General features: G+C 38.7%; 1 protein-coding gene across 16 annotated transcripts in view; it reads left to right on the forward strand.

Annotated features, from left to right (window-relative positions):
- The window catches only part of PTPRM (protein tyrosine phosphatase receptor type M), an 816,519-nt gene that overhangs the window by 351,283 nt on the left and 439,328 nt on the right, over positions 1-25,908 (forward strand). For 12 of the 16 annotated variants that reach the window (XM_032293498.1, XM_032293499.1, XM_032293487.1 and 9 more), the window contains exons 6-7: positions 8,536-8,710; positions 14,141-14,434. In XM_032293498.1, coding sequence (XP_032149389.1) covers positions 8,536-8,710; positions 14,141-14,434 — 469 coding nt within the window. Of the gene's footprint in view, positions 1-5,337; positions 6,201-8,535; positions 8,711-14,140; positions 14,435-25,908 lie in introns of those variants that run through there. The other 4 variants (XM_032293500.1, XM_032293501.1, XM_032293503.1 and 1 more) reach the window with 4 other exon arrangements.

The following is a 25,908-nucleotide window of genomic DNA, read 5'->3' on the forward strand; positions in this document are numbered from 1 at the left end:
GCCAGTCTGTCAGTCTTGCAGTCTGAGAGTGGGAAATTATGATGCTTTTACTGTGCACGCCCATGGCTACCCATGAACCAGTCAGCATGCACTGCCTCCCTTCTGAAGCCCATAAAATCCTTGGACGTAGCCAGACTTGAGCACTCAGGCCAACCTGCTTGGGGAGAGGAGCTACCCACTCCAGGGTCTCCTCTCTCCTGAGAGCTGAGCCGTCGACTGGATGACCTGCCTGCAGAGAGGAGCTGACCACTTCTGGGTCTCCTCTCTTCTGAGAGCTGAACACTCAATGGGATTACCTGCCTGCATAAAGGAGCTACCCACTCAAGGGTCTCATCTCTGCTGAGAGTTGAACACTTGTTCCGACACCCTCACTGTGGAGAGGAGCTGACCACTGTGGGTTTCCTCTGAGCTATTCTGTTATTCAGTAAAGCTCCTGCTTGCCGTACTCACCCTCCACTGCTGCACACCTCATTCTTCCTGGATACAGGACAAGAACTTGGGACACGCCAAATGGCAGGTCTGAAAGAGCTATAACACAAGCAGAGCTGAAACATGCTCCTTGCTCACCACATTGTGGGCGACAAGAAAGAGAGAAGAGAAGACCTGCAGCCCTTCAGGGATCCCAGACCTGAGAGCTCCCTGAGCCAAGGGTGTGACACCCTCTTTGTGGCTCTGCAGTTCTTGGTGTCTCAAGCTACTGAGTGCCACCACATTCCCCAGTGCTAGCCATGGAAGCTGCTTGCAGGGAGCTGGTGCCCAGGCCAGCACCTGGAGCTGCCCATCCCATAACAGCCAGTGTGCCTTTCCACTAGCCCTTGGCAGGCATGGGATCCAGGCCAGTAGTGCCAGCTGAATGCAGCCTGCCAGGCCAAGTGGGCCTGGTGGGCCTGAGCAAAACTCAAGTAAAGGTGCCACTGGCCACAGATGTTTCCAAGTGGTGAAGTCACACCTGAAGGTCCTGTAACATTATCAGTCATTGATGATTATTGCCTTGGTTCATTATTTAGGAGTTGCAGAATGGTCTAGTTCTATCAGTCACTTGCTGTCATCACCTAAAACTGACCAAGGCATTTATAATTATTATTGTTGTCATCATCAGCATCATCGTCATCAACTTGTGTGGTTGAGTCCATTGCATTTGATATCTTCATTGCTGCTCACATCTTCCCCAGCCCTCCAGTGGGGCTTACTCAGCATGGGTGACTCCTGTCCTGGCCCATCTCAGGGAACTTCTTTGCTTTCTATTGTGACATGTTCTAGGTTTATATTTTCCATTTACTACTTCGGACTTAGAATTGACCATTTTCCCAGGGAATCCTGGTTCTTTTTCCAAGGGAAATGGCTATTAGAAATTACAATCTGAGCATAGAGGTGCTCACTACTACTTTATTGTTTATTTTTATTTTTGGGATCCTCTCATTGGAGAGAGCTGGGATATCTAGGTATGCACACATATACACATTTAAAGGCAAACTGTGCCCTGAGTGCATACTGACAATTCCTGTGCAAATTCAAAACTGTAGGGATTTTAACCCCCTTTCTCTTACATCTTTATCTTCTTTTGACTATGTTTTCAGAAGAGTTGTGTGTTTTAAGGCATATAGACTGAGGAAGAGTGATGTTCTTAACCAGCCATGTTAATGACTAGCCTGGTGTTTTAGGTCATGTTGGTTAGGCAGCACAGGCACTGTCACCCTCTGCATAGTAGAGTACTGTAATTACAGTTTAAAAGTGAGCTGGCTTGAGACCTAGCTTTGAAAAGGTTTGAACCTTTAAATATGTAAGAAAATGTTCATCAGTGTTGGGCTCCTTAGTTTGATTTGGCCTAGTTAAGCCAGTTAACAGTTGGATATTTGGTTTTAAGACTAAAGAATTTCTAATATTGCTGGTATTTCTACTTACTGCACTTATTATCTATATCCTATATTATTTGGATGAACCTCTAGATAAAATTTAAACACAGGTTTATTAAATAATGTTATTCAGCTATTACAAATATATCATGAAATGAACTATGTCTTAATAACAGAATGAAGCTCTAAATTTCCATAATCAAATTCTTCCTGAATATACCTATAATAATATGATACAACTTTGGGTATCTGTATATTATTTTAGCTATCTGTATATTCATTAGCCAATTAAAGTGTACTTATTCTAGAACAGTACTCCGAATTGATAAATATTTTGATTAAGTTGGTTGTGGTCTAGAAATCAAAGGTCAACACTATGTTAATTGTTAAAATAAAACATATGTGCTGTATAAAGGGTAGATTATTTGAGACGTTCAATTAATATTGGATTTAGCTTGCATAAGATATTTTTTAAAAAATTATTCCAGATCCTGCTGTTATTAGTGATATCAGTGGTAAGAATTTCAAACAGCATCTTACAAATGGACATATTTGAAAGTGGGATAATACAGACTATTTTTGCTATTGAAGAAATGAAAATGCCATTTAATTCCCACCTGTATGTCTGAGGAAGGGGGACTGGCTCAGAGCTCCTTGATGCCTCTGCACTCAGAGCAGCTCCAAAACGCCTGAGATTGATTAATTTGCTGCAAGTGCTGCTAACTTCCCAGACCTCAATTTCTTTCAATCATTGCTCTGATTATTGCAAAACTATTTCTGAAAGACTTAATACATATCTTTTTGCTGGTAAATTACTGCTCATTTAGAAGTCCTAGAGTCAGTCCATTGCATAAAGAAGGTTTTAAGTCTAATTTAAATAACTATCAGTACTTTTTTCTAGCTGACTCAAATTGAAATACGTGCACATTTGAAGATACTCTTGCTTTATATAAAGAGCTGTATTTAACCCAGTCAGATCATCTCCTCTCAGGCGTCATCATTATGGTTGTTTCACTAAGTGGACAAAAGATGGGTCAGCGATTTCTTTAACAACCCAGGACGTTCAGGCACTGTGCTTTGCATGGAGTCTGAGGTTTTTGCCCCCAACAATTGTGTCCTAGGCTGTCTCTCCTAGTGAACTCTCATGTGGTAAAGAACAGTCCGGATGCCCACCCCTCATCATTTTTTTATGGTCCTTCTGTCATGCTATTAAGAATGTAGAGTGCCAATGCTTGGTGGGGCTGCCACTTTCTTATTCTGAAAATTGGGCAAAATCTGGCTGACAATTCTGTTATCTCTACCTGTTGTATATTTTCATCATTTTGTTTTGCTAAAATAACAAAAAGGTTCCCTGTGGGTTCCTAGATGTTCAGTGGTACCCACGGTTCTAAACACATTGACCTCTCCACGTGTCACTGTCATGGGGAAAGGACAGCGCGGGCAACGACTCTAACCTTTCTATACCTGTCCTGCAGCAAAGGGACACCTTTTCCTCACCCATTACAAGGTTATGGCTGAAATCTCTATAACAAAAGACAGATTAACAAGATAAACACTTAACAAATTCTTTAATACAAGTTTTACGTGACACAGGTGCCTTCAGAAAATAAAGACTCGAAGACTCAGAGAAAATTATGTTTTTATGGACAGTCATACAGAAGTGTGACTGGGGACAACAGGGCAGGATCTGATGGTAAAAAATGGGAGACACTGAACCAAGCCTGTTTGTTCACATTCTCCGTGGCCTGTGTGACGTTCCTGCCCTCCAGATACAGGGCAGGATACCTACCACATGAAGGCCTTTGGGGGCGGATGGAGGGAGAGTGATGTCTCTGAGTGCACCTGGGTACATAGAATGAATAAGATACGACCCTGGACTTTATGGTCTGCTAGAGGAGAAAGACGTTACTGTAGTGGAATATACATTGTGTTGATTTTGTTTTCTAGGTATCTTGAGGTTTCTTGTCTTTCTGTCTTCTTTCTTTGTGTCTTTTGTTACTATGATTTCTGAAAACAGCTTACCCAGTTTCCCTTGACATCAGTTGGGCTCAAACCCTATCTCCTCCAGTACATTACTGTTCACATAGAGGTGTTTGTGTTACCTCTTTCCCTAATCCTTCCATTCCCAGCATCTGAATACACTAACGTCCTCGACATTTCATATTTCTTGTTGGGGTCTGCATTACGTTTTTCCTCCTAGCCTTTTCACTGAGAAGCACTTCTGTTCTTGCCATATAGGATAAGTTATACTTCCCTTAGAGTTCCCCTAGACTTCTCCTATACTTCCCCTATAGTTCTTTTCTAGTTCTTCTGTACTTCCACCATAGAGACCCTGTATTTTCCCTACAGTTCTGTGCTCTCCCTTGGCTCTTGACTCTGGAGAGCTTCTGTTATTCACTGGACTTTTCCTCTTTATTCCCTGCCTAAGAAACTTCTGTACATCCCTAAGCATGTGCTCAAGCGGTGCTTCCTAGAAAGCCTGCACGGACACCATCCCCAGGACCATGGTTGGAATATTTGTCTCCCCCAAAACTCATGTTGAAATGCTAATCCCCAGTGTTAAATCAGTATTTAATCTCCTGTGTCACTATTGAAAGATGAGGCCTTTAAGAGGTGATTGGGTCATCATATAAGAGCCCTCATAACGGATTAATCCATTTATGGATTAGTGGATTAAATAGGGTTATCATGGGAGAGGGACCAGTGGCTTTCTGAGAAGAGGAGGAGAGACTTGAACTAGCATACTCAGCCCCCTCACCATGTGATGCCCTATGCTGCCTCAAGAATCTGCGGAGTCCTCACCAGCAAGAAGGCCCTCACCAGATGAGGCCACTTGACCTGGGGCTTCTTAGCCTCCATTACTGAAAGAAATAAATTTTTTTATACAGTTTTAGGTATTCTATTATAACCAACAGAAAACAGACTAAAACATCCAGTCAGATCTCCTTCTCCTCTGTGTGCTATGGGAGGCAATTCATTTCTCTATATTGTAATTATTGCCTTGTCTGTTTATTTCTGTCCAGATAAACTCAATTAGGTAAATGATGATTCTTTTAACTTTATGCTCTCTTATATGATAGAGTATGTGCCCCATAAAAGATTGTCACTGAATATTGGTTGAATGAATGCCTGAATCCATGCACATGTGGATGGTTTAATACAAAATGGCCTGCAGATTTCAGTAAGATGTGTGATTTGCTATTCCTGTGTAGATTCTAAGCTAAAATGATGGCTGCTTAGCACTTGATATCTCTTCCCTATGTACTTTTTCTCATGAAGCTGAATCTGACTTTTCATGTGGTTAAGTACATGAGTTAAAAAATTTTTAAAGGCTCATTCTTGAGAATCCATATGACTCACTAGAATTACATGGGGCTTCTAGTCCAGGGCTGCTTATTTTACAGGGTACATCTGTGGGACAAAGACAGCACAACTGTGAATCATACTCCTCTTAACATAGGCATAAATCCAAAAAGGAGGCTTTCTTATACTCAAGTGCCCTCAGCACAGCCTTGAATAGTTGTGAGGGGTCAGTAAGTGCAAACTTTAAATTGTTTTTGAATAAACATTCTTTTGAGAGATGTTTCTATTAGGAAGAATATTAGGAGATTATTAAAAAGAGTTTATGATTACAGGATTCACACCATAAGTAAACAGATAAATAAATGGATAGATAGCCCTAAGACCTCTTGATTGTTGTTAATAAACACAGATATGAAATCTGCCTTTATGGCTTAATTTCTTTTCCCTTCAAAAACCAGAGATGTGGCTCTGTTTTAGGTTGAAAACAAGACTATCAAGTAGTATGTCTAAGATTATCCCTAGGGCTAGAATTTACTTATTTTCTGCAGTGGGGTGAGAATCAGAGACTGAGTATCTATGGAAAATAGACAGGAACCTTTCTCCTGTTGTACTATTAATGCTGTATTTGGTTTTGTTTCATTTTATAACTTCTTAATGCTGTCTATGAGAACAAATTTAGGGCATTTAGTGAAAAACACACGCAGACATAATGTGGGACTTTATATTCTGACTTAGGACATTTTATAGTATAAACAAGACTGTTTTACAGATAATACTAAAGATAATGTTGATGGAACTGTTCTTTCCCACTACTGATGTTTCCTTCCAAGTGGCAGGAACTGTACTATTGCAGCACTCCTCTCTGCCTTCTCACTGCCCAAGCAGAAGCTGCCTGGGAGGAAGGGCTGAGTATGCCTAGCCCAGCCCCTTCTTTGGGGAGCTGACTGCCTATGGGAACCCTGTCCCTCCATCCTGTGAGTTTTACAGCAGCACTCAACATATGGGTGGCCTTGTGGTTTTCTAGTGTGGCCTGGGACTAGGTTGGTGAGTCTGTTTAATTCTGTGCTTCAGGATTAGCAAGCCCATTGTTCCTGCACTCTTAAGCCATATTCTGCAGTTTTAGGTTTATCAGTAGTAAAGTGGTACTTTGATAGTACTCTGCCTTTCTCCTTGAATTCGTCACTCAGGTGTTCCAAAGCTCGGGAGGGGCTGCATGGTGCCAGTTGTTACACCTGTGTCCTCACATATGTCTGTGAGTTTTCCCAGCAGCCCTGACAGTGGGTGGTATCATCTCTTCTTTACAGGTTAGGAAAGTGAGGTTCTATGAAGGTAAATCACTCTGGATGGCCACTTTAGGTTTGGCCTGCTAGTCAGGGTAACTCCCAAACGTGCGTCACTTAGGAAATTCAGCCAGTGAAAATATCACAAGATAAAAGCTTTTAAAGGACTTTGCATAATATAAATCACTGAATAATACAGACGAGTTCTATTTTTTTGTAGGCCAGCATTTTCATAGCTATGAATATAAACATTTTAATAGAGCCTGCAAGTCCCTGAGTGCGCAGGTGTTTGCCCACCTCCCAGGCTCCATTGGCTGCCTTAACTTCATCCAAAACCTGCAGCTCTTGATCACCGTCTTGAGCTTCCTATACTGTTTCTTATAGCTAGAATGCTCTTTTCTTCCCACCCTTCCCCTTTGCTTGGTTAGCTTCTGTTTACCCTTCAGATCTCAACTCACATGTCACTTCCTCAGACTAGCCTCCCACGGCCACTGTATCTGCAGCTGGTCCGCAATGGGATTTCTGCTAGCCAGCTCATCTTTCCTAAACTACCTTGGTCATCATTTGTGATTATGTACTCACTTCAAGCTTATACGCCACAATAACTGGAGGCCTATAAGCCGGGCCACCACTGTTCTTTTGTTTGCCATTGTGATCATAGTGTCTTGACACAGTGATAGCACCTGGTTGGGATGCCAAGAGTGGTTGCTGGGTGAATAATGGACATAGTGCTTGGACATTATGCTTGGCATAATAGTCATGTCTTAGCCTTGAGGTCTTTTCCATTGTTTGTTTACTAATACTTATAACATGTTAAAGATAGCCTCTTTCCTGATTGTAAAACACACATGCATACACACACACACACACACACACACACACACACACACACGCTTTCAGGGCTGGATATTCATATTTGTCTATGTGGGACTGTTGGTGTGAGAAAGTTTATATATATATGGAGACAGAGGGAGAGAGCGTGCAGGAGAGAGAAAAATAAAATCTCTAAACCTGCTTTTGAGGCTTTAAATTATTGGAATAATAGAATGGATCTCCAGGTGTGCATAACTAAAGGGTTACTTAGTATATGGGGATAATAAAAGACCAAACTGCTCCAGCTGTGGAACCTTCTTTGTGTGGACCTGGGGATACGGGACGTAGAGAGGAACCTCTTTTGTTACATTTGAATGTCACTTAATAATTATTAGTAACCTACTTCTGCTTGGTTTTTGTGTACACAGGAAGAACATCAAAAGGGTTGAACTATTCTTTTAGTCCTGTTCAATAGGGAGTACTCTAAAACCTAACATATTTAAATATTATTCTTAATAAATTGTTTATTACTTCATTTATAAAATGAGGTCAATAAGTAATAGGGTAGTGGGTGAGCTAATTTTATTTCCTAGTCAAGCATAAAAATAAGAGAAAGTGTTATAAGACCAAATGTTGATAGTTTGAGAACAAGGTAATGAAGTTTTCTGTATTTTCACTCCCCAGTTGCACTAATATAATATAATTAATATTTTGAAGAGGCAAAAACAAAAAATTTGTGCACACTTAATTTTGCATTGTCAGTCTTTTTATTTTTATTTTTTTGAGATGGAGTCTCACTCAGTCACCTAGGCTGGAGTACAGTGGCATAATCTCAGCTCACTGCAACCTCTGCTTCCTGGGTTCAAACGATTCTCTTGCCTCAGCTTATGGAGTAGCTGAGACTACAGGCGCCTGCCACCACGCCTGGCTAATTATTGTATTTTTAGTAGAGACAGGGTTTCACCATGTTGGCCAGGCTGGTCTCAGACTCCTAACCTGGTGATCTGCCCACCTTGAGCTCCCAAAGTGCTGGAATTACAGGTGTAAGCCACTGCGCCTGGCTGCATCGCTCAGTCTTTAAAGCGTTGATCATGACAGAATTTTAGTTTCCTGCTCCATGGCAGAATTTTAGTTTCCTGCTCCTGGTGTAACTGCCCATGGGTAATAAATAACTGTACCAAGATCTGCGTGAAAATAACATGGGTAACATGCTGTTGGGTGTCTGATTGTTTTGCCCTGACAGGTGATAGTGCTTCTTTTTGTCCTCTCCACCCTGCTTGATACAGGGCATTGATGTGCGAGATGCTCCTCTGAAGGAAATCAAGGTGACCAGCTCCCGACGCTTCATTGCTTCATTTAATGTTGTGAATACCACCAAACGAGATGCTGGAAAGTACCGCTGCATGATTCGCACCGAAGGAGGGGTTGGAATATCAAACTATGCAGAACTGGTAGTTAAAGGTATTTAATGTGTTTTTATACCTCAGAATATTCTATTAAAGTAGATATGTTAGGTAGTTGTTAGTTCATTATTCCTTTAAGGCGTAAACTTAATCCTTGTCTGTTTCTGAACAGTGGTTTGATGACAGGCTATTTTGATGGATTGCATTTTAAGTACAAATTTTGCATGTGAACAGTATTTTTGAAAAATGTATTTTATTTATGTTTATCTAGTTGCTTATAAAACAATGAATGTGTTCTTGGCAAAATCTCCTGCCAAGTCTATATACAGAGATTACAACCTATAAATTTCTTTTTAGAAATAAAATTTTTTACTGATAGAAAATCACTTAAAATGCAAATATTCATCAGCCAGGATGTTTATGATAGTGGGGTGGCTAATAAAATGAAGCAGTGTCAGTATAAAAATGCTCAGTCTTATCACACGAGCCATATTGATAATACTGTGTTAACATTCATAATGTTCCAGTTAGGTTCTATTACTATATTTTGCATGACTGAAAAATTGAGTCATTATATTTAAGAAGGTGGGGGATGAGGGAAAATAGAAAGGATAAATAAATTTTCTTTAGCTAGTTTAATGAGTTTTTTGTAGGCTGAGGAATTTATAGCATTAAGCCACCAAGACAATTTTTGGTCCCAGACAGGATAATTTGGACTTTGAGGTGTACCATGAGGCATTTTTAGACAACCTGTGGCAGGCCATTGCCATTTTTCCTAGGAGAACAGAATGATGCCTGCTTTAAGAAAAGTTTTCCCTGCATTTGTTAAATATGGTGCATAAAATTCATCTCTCTACATATATAATCCCAGCACTTTGGGAAGCTGAGGCCAGACGTTCCAAGACCAGCTCTGGTAACATAGTGAGACCCCATCTCTACAAAAATAATTTTAAAAAGTTAACCAGGTATGGTGGCACTGCCTATACTCCCAACTACTCAGGAGGCTGAGGCTGGAGGATCACCTGAACCCTGGAGTGTAGGCTGCAGTGAGCTATGATTGTGCCCTTGCACTCCAACCTGGGCAGAGTGAGACCCTGTCTCTTAAAAAAAAAATTGACCTGTTTTTTATGTGCTATTACTTTTGTCTGCACATTTCTCTAGGGAGGCAGCCTTAAAGATTGGTGGATTCAAATTCTAGAACTAGGTATGTGGATGTGGGCCAGTGGCTTGCCCTGTCTGTGCCACTGTTTCCTTATGTGTGAGGTAGATATCAAATGATAATAATATTATCCACTTTATAGAGCAATGAGGAAGATCAAATGCAGTGTACATAGTGAGCAGTGGGTGCTTGACAGGCCCTTGGTGGGAAGGGGGAGGAGGACGGGGATGAACTTCTCTCTGGTCCAGTCTATCAGTGGTCTTCACTTGGGAATGGATGCCATAACTACCTTTCTAATTTTTTTAAAATATAAATACCTGACCATCTATTCTCTCCTTCCTACTCTTGCCACACCCATATTGAGTCAGAATATCCAGGGACACAGCCTCTGTTATAAAACCTCTAGATGAGTCAGCCATATGCTCTTTTGAGAGATTACCACTGCCAATCTTAGTCACATGTAGCTTATGAGGGACAGTGCCCCCCAGTGAATCCACCTTGAGAACTAATCATTTGCAGCAGTGACTGATGTTCGGCATAAGGAAGTACACATTAAGATATCCACTCTGATAATGTATTTGCCACAGCAGATTCTTAACATGTTTTTGTTTGTGATGAGACTTGAACCAGCCTAATATTTAGATTTAATATCTGTAACAAAACTAACATTCTCCCCTGCTGTACACACCCTGCCCTGTTGAAAGTGCTCTGGCAAGTGAGACATCACGATGTACAAAAAGGACACTAGTTTGCCTACAAACTGTTTTGTCGTTTTCTAGTTCATCATGATCATAATCATCATTACTACCATTATTTAATTTTTATCTTGGTTCGGTTGTTCGTGATTATTTTTCCTTTTCTTTCAGTTGCTGCACTGCTTCACTGTGACCTGCCAGTACCCATGTTAATGATTAGTAGGATACCTATCTAGTAGTATCTCTAAAAATTGCCTATGAGGAAAAGTTAATTTGTGGAGAGTTATAAGTAAATTACAAATTTTTAGTCTACCAGAACAAACATAAATAGAAAGAATGAATGGGTTCTATTCATATTTTGCACCACATTTCCTGTCTTCTGACAGTGTAGTAGTATCTTGGCTCACTGTGATAAAAATTTCCAGGAACTTCTTTCCATTTCTGTACACTGCTGCAGCTCGTGGCAATTTGCATGCAGTTAGGACTCAACTATGAAATTTAAGTTTTTCTCCAATTATAATTTTATGGCCATGTTTTGTATATACATATATTTTTAAATGAGATAACATGCTAGATACTCCTAGTTTTTATAAAGTTATTACCTTGAGGAAATTACTTCAAAATATACACTAACATTTTTAGGCCACTTGTCTATAATTTAACACTTTTTTGTATACCATATATTATTTGGAGTGCTAATGTTTTACAAATGGGAGAAACTACAGTACATAGAGTTTTTAACTCTTTAAGGTCCCACTAGCCCCCAAAATAAAGACCAAGTCCTTTAATTGGTTAACCATCACTCTCATCTTTATTCATGTCTAACCACTTTTGGTAACCAAGGACATGCAAATATTTCATATAATCTCTACAGTGCATGTGTATATGTATATATATGTCAATACCCTATTTAGTTACATTTCTATATTCATATGTAAACATATTTCATACAGTTAAATATGATATTGACATATTGATGTATCAGGTATTTACATATGTGTATCAATTAGATATATGTCTTTGTGATATAAGTACTCTCATTACTGGCTTGATTTAGAACTAGTTTAATGGTTTCCTTTCACTTGAATTAAAAAATATTTTAAATTGCTTTTTATCACTTTGTACAGATTAAGATTCTTCTCTCCTCCCTCCTTCTTTTTTTACTTCCTTCATCCTTTCCCTTGGGAAAATTTGTTGAAAATTTAAATGTTGGCCAGTTGCGGTGCCTCATGCCTGTAATCCCAGTACTTTGGGAGGCTGAAGTTGGCACATCACTTGAGGTCAGGAGTTCTAGACCAGCCTGGCCAACATGGCGAAACCCCATCTCTACTAGAAATATAAAAACTAACTAGCCATGGTGGCACATACCTATAATCCCAGCTACTCAGGAGGCTGAGGCTGGAGAATCACCATGGCACCACTGCACTCCTGCCTGGATGAGAGAGCAAGACTCCATCTAAAAACGAAAATTTAAATGTTGCCTTATTTTGTACTGATTCTTCTGTAAAACAAAAGTCCTTTTGAATGTCTGTTCCAGTTATTTCCAGTTCTAGTTGAATCTTTCATTTGATTTAGCATATCTGGTACTTTTCTTTAGCATATCTGATATTTTCTACATTAATTCCCAATGGGGAATTAATTCTATATTAATTCTATATTAATTCCCCATTGGGAATTAATATAGAAAATACTCTCAGAAAACAAATGCACTGAAGTCCTGCCTATTTTAGGAGACTAGTAACAATGTCTTGAGTGAGTGAGTGTACTCATGACCTTTTGTGACTTTGCCCCTGAGTTTTATTTTGAATGGCAGTTCAACAACCTTTGCTAGCATTTGCAACTTGAAAGTAATTAACTGCTCTTTCAGCCTAGCTATGTAAATGCCTTAGGATGTACCATAAAAGGCCCATTTCATGTCTTGGTTCAAGGAATCGCCTAATGATATGAATTGATGTTAAATCATTGTGAGTTAAGGCAAAGCTGTTTAAAGAAATGAAAAACGAGCACAAAGTTTCAGTTTATAAATAACAGGAACAATATTTTAGTAAATGTGCATTATGTTTGTAGTCTCTGAAGTAAAATTCATTTACAGTTTGTTGTCTTATTTTGACTTAATCAAGTGAGATTTCCCCAGCAATTTAAAAAAGTCAGTATGACTTACTCCACCTTGAATATGAAAAAGAACTGAAATGCCCAGCTCAACAAAGGGAACCAGTGTTGCTGGTTTTTAGCTGGTCTAGGAATTAACCCAGTATCATCTCAGGTGCAAACCCCATGTGGTGCTAGCTTCCCTGAGGTCCTCTTCAGCAGGAAACACAGCTGTGATTGATTAGTTATGTTTGCCATGCAAGAGGGCAGCAGAAATTTCAGCAAGCAAACCAGCATATGTCAGTAATAGGATATAGTGGATTTTATTTTTCCATGCATTTGTATGAGCAAAACGAGGAGTTAAAAACAGAAAATGCCAAAAGGCACAAATCACCCATGGAAACAGTCTCGGAAAAAAATCACTAGGTCTGTGTTTTTCTGAGAGGGAGATTTATTCAGGTAGAAATATGTTGTTTTGTGCAATGATCTCATTTATCATGTGTGGTATCATTCACAGTGACATTGGCACATGGAATACCTTCATTTGGTACCTGGAGAGCCTTTCAGCAAGCATCTAACTAATATACTGGGAATACTATTTATCATAAGATTGACAATGATATAGAAAAAGAGTCGATCTCAGATTTTAAACAATGAGAGGGACTTTCTTGGTTGTAAAGTGTGTTTGCTATTGATTTCTTAGTTTTATCAACTGGGCATGGTATGTTTTTAGCTTCAGAGCTTTCCCTTCTGTTCGCTGCTTTAGTAAGACTTATTACTGGAAGTTCCCTGAATGGCAGCAGTGGTGGACTTCATTATTCAGAATGCTCAATTCTCCTGTAGCAAATTGAGTCCATTTTGATTGTTATTTTGGGAAACGCGTCATCCTGGAGATTTATTTTTGATGAGATAAACTATAATTTCAGCCATGTTTTTAAAGTGATGATATCTTTGGAATATAAATATAAGGAAACAATTTAATGATGTAGAAACTAATACCTTTGATGATTTTGAAGACATTCTCAATAAGGAGATTGATGATGAATGCTTCTTAGAGCTTAAATACTTGAGAGAACTTTTACCAGTTGACTTTAGTGAGAGAAAAAGAATTCCTTTGATACCTGGGTAACTGACTGACTCTAATGAGAGAGCTCACTCTTTTAAGATATTGTTACTATTATTCTAAAACAGGCACCACTTTAATGCATTTTTCTCTTGAGAATATTTCTGTATTAATTCTTCATTATAAAAAGCATCAGATACGCTCATTTGCATATGGTATGCATAATGGTTGGTATCCTAAAACAAATTAGGGTTATGCCTACTTGAATAAGCATATGTGTTTAAAGATGGTTTATTTCACAATTTTGAATGCTGTAAAAACCTTTATCAATATGCTTGTTCTTATTAACCTGAATAAATTGTTTGTATCAATTTATTCCTGAAATGTTAATATCTTCTACATTTTAATAATTGATGCATGTTTAGCTCTTTTAAGAATGAAGAGTAAAGCATCTGAAAGACAGCTTTCTGGTTTGCCTTTCAGAACCACCTGTTCCTATTGCCCCACCTCAGCTCGCCTCTGTGGGAGCCACCTACCTGTGGATACAGCTGAACGCCAACTCCATCAATGGGGACGGGCCCATTGTCGCCCGAGAGGTGGAGTACTGCACGGCCAGTGGGAGCTGGAATGACCGGCAGCCAGTCGATTCCACGAGCTATAAAATTGGACACCTTGACCCTGATACAGAATATGAGATTAGTGTGCTCCTGACCAGGCCAGGGGAGGGTGGCACTGGCTCTCCTGGGCCGGCTCTCAGGACGAGAACAAAGTGTGCTGGTGAGTATAAGCAATGCTGTAACTAATTGTCATTGTCTTTCCAGGTGTTGACTGGCAGCACTGGGGTTGATCAGATGGCTAGCATGCTTCCCCTAGCTCTGTCAAAACCTGTGTATGAACAAAAAATGCCCTTAGCCTGTGAATAGTTGACTAACACCTTTGAACTTAGGGATCATTGACCTCGAGGCTTGGTATTTCTCAGCCTGCCCCTACCCTTTTTCCTATTCTTAATTTACTTTTTACTCCGGGCGCCACAATAGTTCATACAAGAATTGTCCGTGAGGTTCAGAGAAACTGTGTACTCTAATGATGTCCTCTAATAGGTCAGACCCTCTTAATTTGGCCCCTTTGTTTTATGTTCATAGTTAATGTGCTTACAGCCTAGATGGGTTCTGGAATAACAGATTCCATCTTAGAGATAGCCTTAAATATGTGTTTTCATTGATGGGTGTTTAATGAAGGGTCTGCTGGCCAATGACTTGGGGCCATTTGTATCATAAGCAAGAATAATTTGTGTGCTGGGTGCAGTCTTTAGTTTGTTAGATTATAAATTTCTAATTGTGCTAAATCCATCCTGCAACTTAAGTTAAAGTAGAGTTAATGGAGAGAGTTGTGTAAAATCTTCCAAAAATCAAAACCTGAAGAAAGTTCCCCCATTAGAGGTTGTTGTGTTGTTTCTATATGTCTACTCTCTGGTAGGAAGCGGAGAGAAACAGTATATTGGGATACTGAAATGTTCTTTTATCATGTAAATGATGAATTTCTGTCTTGAATTGTGTGCTGAGATGAGGAGATTCCATAAATTGTTATGGTGTTAAATATTCAGGTAGCGTTCAATGAGAATACATTTATCAATGTTTCATTTCTTAAGTTTTAAAAATGCTTATCATAGTCCCCTTCTGGTAGGAGTAGGAGATATTATTAAACCTTAACCGTTGTAGCCAATTTAAAATTTTATTCTTCATAATTTGTATTCTACTATGTCCACAAGTTCAATATTCATAGAAAATTCTGTCTTTTAAAAAAGATATTTGTTAGAAAAGTGAACAGGTACTTTTTTTTTTTCGTGGGGATACATGCTATTGAGTACAGGGACTGGCCTGGGTTAGTAAACTGTGTACTTTGCTATTTTGTACATCTTTCATCTGTTTCTCAGGCCCCACATCTGTATCCTTCTGGTACCTTTGTGCAGGGACTCTGGTCCCTGAATAAAACCTGCTGTTTTGAACTGGTGATTCCCACAGCTCTGAGTGGTGGTTCTAAAGAGAAAGGAGAATTTCCCAATCCTTTCCCTTCCTGTCTTCTTTAAACCTTGTCATCTCCTCTATTTAGTTGAGTAAATTCCATTTTTGTTGTAAAACAATTTCATCTCATCATTTGTTGCAATTGAAACAATAACTGTGGATAATATTGCCTGTATCATTTTACAACATAGACATTGCTTTCAAATCCGTTAGTTATCTTACCAGTGCCTTATGAATTCTCCAGGGCAGGTTCTGTGATCCCCATAATACAGATCAGGAAAGTATAGCCCATGTAAGCTCCTGTCCACTTCTAAACTCACTCTGTAAGAAGTAAGTTTGATGTATTTCACTTTAGTGTTATCTTAAGAACTCCTGTTTTGGGCATGGCAATATGTAGTTTCTCTTACCAAAAGCAGGTTAGAATTTCACTATTTAGATTGGAGAGTGTGATCTGTTTCAATTCTAGTCACTAGCAGCCCCACCTACATAAAGTTTCCAATTCTATCCTTTTTTTTTTTTTTTTACACATTTTTGCCCTTTCTTTTGGTTTTGTGTCTGTACATCTCAGCTATTGGCACATTGCTGTATATATTTCCACTGATTATAATGCATGTGTCTGTGTTTTCAGGAAGACTTGATATTGCTGCATGATGTGTAAATGGATAATGCTGAAAGAGACAAAGTACCTTTTTATAATAGATTGACAGTTCTTTTTAAGAAGTGAAAACCAATTTTGAATTGGTATTTGTAGACCCACACTGTGCCTTAAATGTATGAAATCTCACCTAAGCCAGGAAGCCTAATGACAATGCGCCCTTTCCTCTTAACTGTTTGCAGCCTGCAGTTGGCGCTGTTCATGATGCATGGTCTGGGTGTGCCCTGCACTGGCATGGAGTCACCCTTACAAAATGGCCGGGGAAATGTTAGGTGAGAGGGTCAAAGTTAGAAAGAAGAGGGGGAGGCATATTAGATGGGTGAGGAAAGTGAAAGGTGAGGAAAGTGAAGTCAAATGAGACTTCTTGCTGTAGGAAGAACTGAAGTTGACCCTTTTTTAAGCTGGGATTTTGAGAAAATCTGCAGGTAATATCAATAATCACTGTTTATGATCTGTGTGGAATTTTGGGAAGCTGGAACAAGTTAAAGGGAAAAAGACAGATGCTGTAAAGTATAGAATCAAAATTCGGTATCAGTTCCAAAGTGTTATACAGATGGTTTGTCAGCATTTGGAGTACCTAAAGAGGAAGTCATGGATTTCAAAAACCTGAGAGAGACTGGAAGCATTCTGCAGCAATTAATGGAAAATATCCTTGGCCAGGGGCAAATGGTGAATGAATCTAATAGGGTGATAAGTAGTAGGAATAAATCTAAATCCTTCCTGTACAGTTTAAAAAAGCCAAGAATACTGGCTTGGTATTAGAGTAATACAATTTAGCAGCAATATATATATGAAGAAGAGATTGAGGATTTGGCTTCAATGCAAATAAACCTACGATATCATCCATGTTGTATTAATTATCCCTGTGATGTTAGTGCTTTACCAAACCCTACATAAAAAAAAAATCTAAAATAATCTTAGGTTGCATCAGGAAAGCAAAATGACCATATTGAAGGAGATGATAGCCTTACTCTACCAGTGCTGTTTAGGCTACCCATAATTCTCACTTTATTTCTAGTTCCTGCTTTTTAAGAGAGACAGAACAAAATAAATTTTGCCCATGGGGAGAGCAATCAGGATAGAAAAGGGTGTGGAACCTTTTTCAACCAATGAGGAATGGTGGAAAGAACTGAGAAGAGGGTGAAGAGGAAAGGCTGAGCCATGAATAGTGAGTTTCTTATGGCTGATTTGTTCAAGTATAACCTGACATGGTAGAAAGTGATTTCTATGTTCAGAAGAGGATTGAGCTGGTTGACCTTGAAGATCTCTTCAGTATGAAATTCTGTGATTCATTTCTTGCTCTCTTTCTGATGAGATGATCCGCTGGATATTTCTGCCCTGAAAGTCTTTCAGTTTCATTTTTGTTTCATCCTTGTCTAAATACTCCATAATCATGTTTATCAAGTACTATTCTTTGGGCAGTGAAGGTCTGCTATGACTTTTCCAAAAATCTGAGTGAAGGGGGCGTAAGTTTTTATTGCAGTGAAATAGAATAAATTTGAAGGACTGACTCAATCTGAGATATGCTGCCTGGTTTTTGGCCTAAAATATCACTTCATCCATGAAATAATAGTGCTTTTGGGTGCTAGAGCCAGAGTCAGCGGTTGAGACCACCGGCTCTGGGAACAGCCACCTGGGTTTGAGTTTTGGCTCTGCCTGGCACTGGACACAGGACTAGAAAAAAACTGCTAACCTTCTCTGGGCTTGAGTTGCCTTATCTGTAAAACAAAGGTGATGATAATCATATATATTTCATTGTTGTGTTGTGAGCCTTAATGAGCTAATGCATATTAGTTGCTAGAACAAACTCTTACATACAGTTCGTGGTCAATCAGAGTTAACTACCACATAATAAATTTTTGTCTTTTAATGTTTTCATTCAGAACAATTAGACACAGGCAACCTCATTACTCAGTGCTTTAGAAATCTTACTTATCTCGGAAATCTAAAATCTGAGAACCATGGTTTTCTATTGTGGGCTTATAGAATTCCTCACAGTTGTACATTATGTTCTCATCTGTTAAATCCATTTATTTTGGCCAAACTCTATGTTTTCATTTCTGTGCTGCATCAGTGGCACCTGTCCTATTATTTTTTTGGTGACACCCATGAAACTGTATTAGCTTCTTGTATTAAAATGGCAAGATTACTATTTATTGCCCATCATCTGTGCAGTGGAATTGATTTTCCTGTGTGGCTTATAGACACAATCTCTACCTGGTTGGATTTCTGCAAGGATTGTATGGTAACACACTTTGAAAACTCTTGCTTCTTATGCTTCTGAAAATTATTTCCGAATATATGCACACGCTCTCCACATGAGACCTTGATCCAATCACATAGCTTCCCTGATTCCCCATCTTCATCTATAATGTGCACATCTTATGTACAGCCTGTATTTCACAAGCAATTAAATAGTAGCTAGTTGAGACAGAGAAATGGGTGATGTTGTTAGATTAATTTTCACGGTGGGCTTTTTATGTCTTTTAGTTGGAGATACTTCTTTTTATGTATTCTGGTTATAGGTTAACTGTGCTTAAGTGACTTGCCAATAACTGGCCCAGGAGCTAATGAAGGATGATTATAAACTAATGATTAAACAATTAAGATTGGTGAGAGTAAAACAAAGCTTAACTTAATATGTTCTTTAGCATTAAAATATTTGAAAAATCATGATTGTACCTTAAAAATTATCCATAAGATATATATTGAGCATCCCTATTTTCTAGGCACTGTTCCAAGCCCTGAGGGTAGAGTGATAAGATTTCTGCCTTCAGAACTTATAAGTTTTGGGATATTGGAGAGAGGAAGTATATAGGCAACATATATATACATGTGGCCAAGGCAGGAGGACTGCTTGATACCAGGACTTTGAGGCCAGCTTGGGAAACACAGCAAGACTCATTGCTACAAAAAATTAAATTAAAAATTAGCTGGGCATGGTAGCATGCACTTATAGTCCCAGCTACTTGGAAGGCTGAGATAGGAGGATAACTTGAGCCCAGGAGTTGGAGATTACAGTGAGCTGTAATAACACTACTGCACTCCAGCATTGACAGAGTAAAACCCTGTCTCTAAAAACAATACACACACACACACACACACACACACGTGCGTGCATGCACACACACAACACATGCATATGCAATACACTGTCAGATAATGATAAATGTTATGAAGAAAAATAGAAGAAGGGATAGAGAAAGAGAGGTAGGACATGATGTTTTTTATTATCTTATTGTCTTTAAATACACATAACAAAATTTACCATTTTAACCAGTTCTAAGTGTACAGTTTAATCATGTTAGGTACATTCAGCCAAGCTCCAGAATCTTTTTATTGTCTGTGGGTACATAGTAGGTGTATATATTTATGAGGTACATGAGATATTTTGATACAGCCATACAATGTGTAATAATCACATCAGGGTAAATGGGATATCCGTCACCTGAAGCATTTATCCTTTGTGTTACAAACAATCCACTTACACTCTTTGTCATTTTTAAATGTATGATGAAATTATTAGTGACTTTTGTCGCCCTGTTATGCTATCAAATACTAGTTCTCATTCAGAATCTTTGCATCTTCCATGAAACTCTGCATCCGCTAAACACTAACTCTCCACTCCCCTTCACCATAACCCTGGCAACCACCAGTCTCCTTTTTGTCTCCATGGATTTAACTATTTAGATGTCTCCTATAAGTGGAATCATGCAGTATTTGTCTTTCTGTGACTGGCTTATTCCATGTAGCATAATGTTCTCCAGATTCATCCATGTCATCACATGTGTAATTATACCTTTTTAATTATGCTGATAATTGAATTGTATATATTTGTTTCATGTAATTCTTTGTGAACTACTTAGAGTCTATAAGCACTGACTTTGGCTTTCAGTTTAAAAATGCACCTTCTTTATGGCTGAGGGAAATGTTTACTAGTAAAGCATATACTGCTGGGTTCCTGAGGAGTCCAAATACAATCAGGTGTCCTAGAAGTGTTCTGTCAGAATGGCAAGGCCATCCCATCCATGGCCAGCCTGCTGCTTGCTGGGAATAGGAGTGATGTGTTAGAAGTCTTTAATAAATGTGATATGTAAGAAGTACACACATTTTTATAAATGTGATATGTTTTTTATAAAAGTAGTAGTGTTTTTATAACTTCCGTTCTTTTTTTTTCCATTTATTTATTTTATTGCATTTTAGGTTTTGGGGTACATGTGAAGAACATGCAAGATTGTTGCATAGGTACACACGTGGCAGTGTGATTTGCTGCCTTGCTCCCCATCACCTGCATCTGGCATCTCTCCCCTTGCTATCTCTCCCCAACACCCCACCCCCCACCATCCCTCCCCTATTTCTCCCCAGCTAACTCCAGTGTGTAGTGCTCCCCTCCCTGTGTCCATGTGTTCTCATTGTTCAATACCCTCCTATGAGTGAGAACATGCGGTGTTTGATCTTCTGCTCTGTTCTTTTAAATGATTAAGAGTGAGTGAGTTTTAATACCCATCTGCATAGAGGTGTGTATTTATCTGCCTAGTATATGCCTAGTTAGAGCTTTTTACATAACTATAATAAAAACTTGGAATATGTATTACATTAAAATGTATTTTGTTAGATGCTTTGATAATGTGCAGTTATGGCTATCTTATCTGCAGTATTTTCAGTGGCACAAGATGTTAGACATACTTGTCAGTATTTGGAGCTATTTCACCTTTCAATCTTTATTCTGTGAAAGGTTCAGTATGGCTGATCCCATTGTGGTATGCAGTTTTGTGAATCTCCTATTCTTTGTGATGACAGTTGTACTGTTGCACTTGAACAGATGTATTTGTGTAGCTTTCTTGTATCCTTGCTTTGTTCTTCTATGAACAGAAAACATACATAAACAAATACATATTTGGGAGCACTGGAGGGAGGGAGTATATAGGCAACATTTATATGGAGGATAAATAAAGGATTAGTGTTCCATCTGAGTAAGGACCCAACATTCTTGACTGGGAAATTTGTACTAACTACAGATTTATGGTGCTTTGTTTTCTTTTATCTTATGCCTTGACAACATCTCTCAGTATGCCTTATGTCATGGCATGCCCTGTGTGTCATACCCGATCTAGTCTAAATGTCATGAGATTTAAGTTCATATTGGTTTTGAAATATTAATTTGCTGCATTTTCCTGTGTTAACATGAGAGTGACTTGCCTTAAATACAGCTGAATGAGATTCTCATGTTGGAAATGAGTAGTGACAGGTTCCTTGGCAAGGGGGCATTACATGAAGCCAAAAGTGCATGATGCCTGCGTTCAACTGAAGGCCAACCTTGCTGCTATTTATTATTTTTAGTTTCTTTTTGTGGGAAAAAAGGAAATAATTCTGGTCGAAGTGGGGATAATCTGAAATTAAACCCTGCCAAAATCTGATTTATTTTCTCTTAAATCAAAGATAGTCAGATTTGTCTTTTCTGTACAAAATTATCACTGGCATTACAATAAGTATCTGGACTTACAGGGCTGACCCTCACGTACCTGGGGCCATGTGGCAGCTAATCTAACAATGGCTGTTATTTAGAAGGAATAAAAGCCAAAGACCTAATTGAATGGAGCATAATGTATTTTTAATTTAAGTTTATTTACCAGGGAAAAAATTAAAAATGTTCTAATTCTAAAACAGCTCTGCCAAAGGGCAACATGTTTTAATGAATTTTTAATACGTTAAGCCATTAAGAACCTTTTTAAATTATGAACATTAAAAGGGCGTGAGGAGTACCTTCCCCATTAGACTGCAGATGTAAAATACTTTGAATCACATCACAGTGTGCATAGGATAGGAACATACCAGCAACGCAGCGTCTTTTTTTATTATAGTATATTCAGTCCCTTCCTTACAGGTGTTTAGGCCCCAGAGATTTTGAAATTGATACCTAAATCTCACCTCCCGCTGCCCTTAAACACTGATTCAGCACTTGCCCTGTGCTTGAATCCTAAAGCAGCCGTGGAGGGGGATAGAACAGACCTGTTGGAGCAATTCTGCATGAGAGGTTCAGAAGCTTCTCCGAAAAGTGTGGACAGATGGAGGTGGTTGTTCATAGAGTTATCCAGTGACTCTTAAAGTGTTCTGATAGCTCTCTTCAAGGTGTTGAGTGAGCCCCTTGGCTGTGAAAAATGAGTGTGCTAACAGTGCTCCTGAACTTCCTTTAGGCTTGTTTTTGAAATCTTTTAGGTGGCTTCTTGTGTAGCTTTGAATACACACTGAGGAGGCCAGGAAAATCAAGGGAAAGAGCTGGAGATTGCAATCGGGGACCTGTGGCCTAGTCTTGCTGTCCCTCTGATGAGCCATCTAACATGAGGAAGAATCACAGAATCATTCCAGGCTGTATTTTGTCTATCTGTGAGAGTCTTGACCAGCTTCCTTGTTCTAGGGCTCTGACAGGCCATCAGTCCCTGTCAGAGGGGATTTGCTGTAGGAAAAACATGATTGTTTTTAATATGAGTCCTTGACTGAGCACCAGCTACAGCTGTGAACATGGTCCTCCAGCCCCTGGCATGTTTGAGGATGCCTCTGCATCCTGCAGCAACATCTTCTAGGAAAGGAAGACATCTACTAAATCTTCTTTGAAAAATTCTTAGACCCAGGCCATCTTAATTTTCCCCCAAATCTTTTATATATTTAGCAAGAAAAAAGTTATTGATAATGATATGATGAATTTTTTATTAGAGTATATGCCTTAATTCTTTATCCCATTTATAATGTGGTGAGGTTTTATTTATGATCTTTATGTTAGCATTTATACTACACTGGGGTCCTATGCATAATCTGTATGTACTGTATATGTATGTGTTTCAAAAGGACTTGGAGCATGATTGACTGCTTTAAATTATCATAAAGGCTTATACTTTTGTCACTCCCTTTGTGAACATTCAGAAGAGACAGTGTTTCCCTGGGAAACTTCTTTCATTTTACAGCCTGACTGACTTGGGCGGGGGGCGAATGCTGGTTCTGGCGCAAATAGCTAAAAATTCTCAACAAATGAGTTAACCTTCCTATTCCTAGTTTCCTAATAATCCTGATCAGGTGTTTTGTTGTTGTTGTTGTTATTTTGTTTCATTTTACCAGCACCAGTGTTGTCTTCATAAAGCTGCTGTAAAAATTACATATGCTAATGCAGGAAAACTTGTTAGCAGAGTGTTTTGGTCACCTGGTGTCTCCTGAATGAATCCTATGTAGGTTTATTATTAAATACTGATACAAAATTAAGTTTTAGTACCACCAGGCATACACACTCCTATGGTGAAATCTTTCAATAGAATTTTTAACCTAAATGGACTGGGTTGCATTTGACACACACACAAGTTGCAGTTTACTTTAAGCAAAAGAAAAAAATGTATGTGTATTCTCAAGGTAGTACCAAGAAAAACAAAATGATCACATGTTCACTGGAACCTGGGAGAACCTTTTGTTTTGCCTCTTTAAGGTGTGGTAAGGATAGAAAATAGCATAGTGACCCAGGGTCACTGTGCTGCAGGGTGGCACAGAAAATAGAATAACGGCAAATACTTTATTTATATGTGAGACATTATTTTGTTGTGGTTGTGGATATATTGCAATTATTAGTGACATGATGAGTGTTTTTGACACTTAACCTTTTGGAAGGTTCTGCCCCCACTCTAACACTTCTCTTTCTGGGTTTTGTTTGTTTGTTTGTTTGCTTGAGATGGAGTTTTGCTCTTGTTGCTTAGGCTGGAGTGCATTGGTGCAATCTCGGCTCACTGCAGCCTCCAGGTACAAGCTATTCTCCTGTCTCAGCCTCCCAAGTAGCTAGGAGTACAGGTATGCACCACCACACCTGGATAATTTTTTTGTATTTAGTAGAGGCAGGGTTTCACCATGTTAGGCTGGTTGTGAACTTCCGACCTCAGGTGATCCACCCACCTTGGCCTCTCAAAGTGCTGTGATTACAGATGTATGCCACTGCACCCGACTCAGTCTAATATTTCTAAGTGTATCCAGAGGATTCAAAGCTTGATGGCAGTTTGCTTAGAGCCAGAAGGCTGAGGTGTCCTGGAGAACAAGTTTCCCTCATTTGCACGGCTCTAGGAAGGTCTGTGGATCTGTATTGAGTGAGATTGGATAACTAGGGTCTTGGTGCTGTGGATCTAGGGAATTAAAGCACACAGGTAAAACTGTTCACTCTAAGGGCTGCTGCTGAGCCAGGCTTACCTTATATCTGGTGTCCCTGGCCTGAGAGTGGGCAGAGCCAGTCTTAGGATGGCCTTTGTCTTCTGAACATTTTAGGAAAAGTTCACTCACTCTTGACTTACCAGGTATGGTACGTATTGTGTCTGGAACCACTGTCATGCATTGGGAAACAGGTGGATTTTATCTTGACCTTATGTGTCCTGTGTGCTTCCTTCTATCCATGCTCCTCTCAGCACACCCAGATTCATTCTTTTCTTATCAACCCAGCTCTCAGTTGATTCGTCCTCATTAACACAAAGTGTGGGCTCACTGGGACATCTGGCCTCCAGTTAGGACTTACCGACTTCAGCTGTAAGGATAATGCCACTTGTGATTTTAAAAATTAAATAGGAAGTAAGATAAATGAGAGCTAAAACTTGTGTAGTCATAACAACAGATTATGAAAGCATGATGATAAATCAAAATTTTAGTTTATGAGGATTAGCCATGTCCCTTTGTGTAACACTTTTATAAATTAATTTTAAGAATATAAAGAACTGGTAATTACCTATTAGAATAAATTGCAAGTGAATAGGATGCTTTAAAAATGAATAATTCATATAAATGGAATTTAAATTATAAATACAAGAAATTTTATTAGGAAGTATGGTTATACTTATTATTAAAATAAAAAGATAATAGAGCCGTTTGATACCCAAATTGCTGATCCTCCATCCATGTTATTACTGTTATAGAATGAGTAATAGAAGTAATGTAACTATTCAGGTAAAATATTTCCATTGACCAAATAGCAATATTTCTTTCTTATAGATCTAGACAAGTGACTGTAAGCACATATTTATAGTCTGTGTTGAAACCCTTTCTAAAGGAATTTTTGAAATACATTAACATTTGAAAAAATATACATATTAAAATATATTTCTGCTAAGTATTACATATTACTGTTTCTCTGTTCTTTAGCTCGGTTATAGCGCTCCTAATTTGAGTAATGAATTCATGATAAATAACATTTTACTTGTTAATATTTGTATCTCATTAATGGCCTTTTAAAATCACTGAAGTCATAGATGTCATATAAGAAGGCAAAAATATAGAATTATATGAGGAAGAAGGTAACAGATTCCCTTCTCTTTCTTTCAGTCCCTTTGCCAGGAATCACCATTGTTAATCCTTTTGTGTTTATCCTTCAACATCTCTAAGCTCATTTAGGTGTATAAATATCAATATATGTCCTCAGTTACTCCTTTACTAATTCTAACAAATGGGATTATATTGTACATGTTATTCATCAGCTTAATTTCACATCTGCCAGTATTCTCTGAACAGCTCTCTAGTTGCTAGAGTCTGGTACAATATATATATTTTATAAACATATATAACCC

Source organism: Sapajus apella, unplaced genomic scaffold, assembly GCF_009761245.1.
Source record: "Sapajus apella isolate SASKATOON/1434 unplaced genomic scaffold, GSC_monkey_1.0 scaffold29, whole genome shotgun sequence".
Taxonomy (NCBI): Eukaryota; Metazoa; Chordata; class Mammalia; order Primates; family Cebidae; genus Sapajus; species Sapajus apella.